This window comes from Cariama cristata, unplaced genomic scaffold (genome assembly GCF_000690535.1).
Source record: "Cariama cristata isolate BGI_N322 unplaced genomic scaffold, ASM69053v1 scaffold2937, whole genome shotgun sequence".
Classification (NCBI taxonomy): Eukaryota; Metazoa; Chordata; class Aves; order Cariamiformes; family Cariamidae; genus Cariama; species Cariama cristata.
In genome coordinates, this window is record NW_009624726.1 from 29,007 (window position 1) to 31,283 (window position 2,277).

The window sequence follows — 2,277 nt, forward strand, 5'->3', positions numbered from 1 at the left end:
GTGGATGGACTGCCAGAGCTGCAGGAGCTGGGGCTGCACCAGAACCAGCTGGAGATGCTGTCCCCCGATCTCTTTGTGCACAACGGGAACCTGCAGAAGCTCTACCTGTCCAACAATCTCCTCGCCACCCTGCCGAGTGGCATCTTCTTGCCCCTGCGTGCCCTCGCCAAGATCACCCTGCACGTCAACCGCCTGCGGGACATCTCCCCTGGTGCCTTCGGGCCCATGCCCGACCTGCGGGAGCTGTGGCTCTACGAGAATGAGCTTTCCACCCTCCCTGCTGCCGTCTTCAGCAACCTGACCCAGCTGCAGCTCCTGGTCCTTAGCAAAAACCGGCTGCAGTCGGTTGCACCAGGGGCTTTCCAGGGCTTGGGGGAGCTGCTGGAGCTGTCGCTGCACTCCAACGCCCTGCGCCGCTTAGACGCCCAGGCACTGGAGGGGCTGCCCAAGCTGCAGAACATCTCCTTGCACCACAACCAGCTGCAGGCGAAAAAACCCCCTTGCACCATAACAAGCTGCAGGCGCTGCCACGGGGTCTCTTCGGGGCCACCCCGGGGCTGCGGCACCTGCAGCTGCACTCCAATGCCCTGGAGTACCTGCCTGCCGGCATCTTCTCTCCCCTGGCCACCCTGCGAGAGGTGAAGCTGCACAACAACTCCTGGCGCTGCGACGAGGGCATCCTGCCCCTGCGGGGCTGGCTGGAGGACAACCCCCACAAGGTGGGCGAGACACCCCCCCTCTGTGCCCAGCCCCCGGCCCTGAGGGGCAGCCCTATAGCCGGGCTGCCACGGGACCAGCTCCTCGCTCCCTGGTCCCCCACTGCATCCCCCCATCCCAGCACTCTGCTCCCTGCTCACCCCTCTGAGGTGGCATTGCCAGAGGGTGCCTGGACGGAGCCCCCCATGGGGTTACCGGTTTCCCCACGGGAGGAGGAGGAGAAGGAGGAAGAGGAGAGGGGGCAGTGGGGGCTGACGCGCATGCAGAGCGGCGTGGTGGTGGCGGTCATTGTGCTGGTCTGTGTGGCTCTGCTCGCCGCTCTCGTGGCGCTGGTGGTCTACGGCTGTAGGAAGAAGAGCCACGTTGTGCTCATGAGGATGAAGGCACCCAATGAAGCCTGAGCACCCCGCAGACCCTGGGGGGAGCGGAGCTGGCGGGGCATCAGCTAAGGGACATGACAGTGGCTCTGCATCAGCTGCCCTTGCTGATTGGGATGGGCCAGCATCACCCCACGTGCTGCGTGTCCCCCTGTCCTGCTCTGCTTTGCCCTGCCCCTGCTCTGCAGCAGGGCATCCCCCCGGGTGCCCTCCCATGGCTGCCCTCTGTCCCCCGCCCCTCCTGCCTCCAGTGCAGCCTCTGTGCTCATTCCCAGGGCCCAGCAGCTGGGGTGCAGGTGCTGAGAGGGACCCCTGGAGCAGGGAGCCACAGCCTGGCCACAATGGTGCTTACCCCAAACAACAGGACTTTCCCATCCTTCACCTTGCATCATCCCCTCCAGAGCTGCCTGCCCTTGCACTCCCTGCTGCCCAACCCGTCTTCCCCATTCCACCCCCTCCTCCCCATGCCTTCAGCCTCTGTCCCTGGCTGTGTGCTAGCCCTCACGCAGAGCCAGGAGCCAAGCGAGCACCTTCACCCCCAGCAGAGCTGCATGTCCTTGTCCTGCTTTGTAGCTTGCCTGCATCCAGGCAGGGATCCCCCACCCCGATCTGGGCTGCCTGGGCCTGCTCCTGCAGGGGTGGCACACCCTGCCTGACTAGCTGCCCTCCATGCCCGCAGGCAGGGCAGGCCAGAGCCCAGCCAGCATCTTCCCCTGCTCCCAGCAGCCTCCTGCTCCCCCTGCCCTTATACATCTCCTGCCAGGAGAGCTGTGGGGCAGCGTGCTGGCATCTGGGTGCAGCAGCAGCCCCTTTGAGCCCTCGCTGCATGCTGCTGCCAAACCTCCTCCGACCGTGACTGTGCCTGCAGTGCCCTGCCCCAACCCCACAGGTGGCCAGGGGCTTGCACTGGCCCCTGCTGTGGAGGAATTACAGGGGTGGGGTGATGGGTGTGAAGTGTCTGCCAGGGGCTGCTCCTGCTGCACCCAGTCCCTAGTCCTCGCTGCCTCGATACCCTTATGCATCCTCCACCAGCTAGTGAACAGCCTGGCCCTGCTCTGCCTGGGAAAGCTTCTTCCTCTTCCTCCCTTGAGTGTCCTCCTGTACGTGCCCAGTCCTGCTGCCTGCTCGCAGTCCTCAGGCAGGGGGGATGCTGGCAGCACATGGCGGGGGGGGATCAGCAAGC

The 2,277-nt window shown here is 65.3% G+C and overlaps 1 protein-coding gene across 1 annotated transcript in view; it reads left to right on the top strand.

Moving 5' to 3' along the window:
• Positions 1–1,118, top strand: part of LRRC15 (leucine rich repeat containing 15) — a 3,498-nt gene extending 2,380 nt beyond the window's left edge. The window contains exons 3-4 of the mRNA XM_009703265.1: positions 9–486; positions 522–1,118. Coding sequence (XP_009701567.1) covers positions 9–486; positions 522–1,118 — 1,075 coding nt within the window. The remainder of the gene's footprint in view (positions 1–8; positions 487–521) is intronic.
• Positions 1,119–2,277: the final 1,159 nt, after the last annotated feature.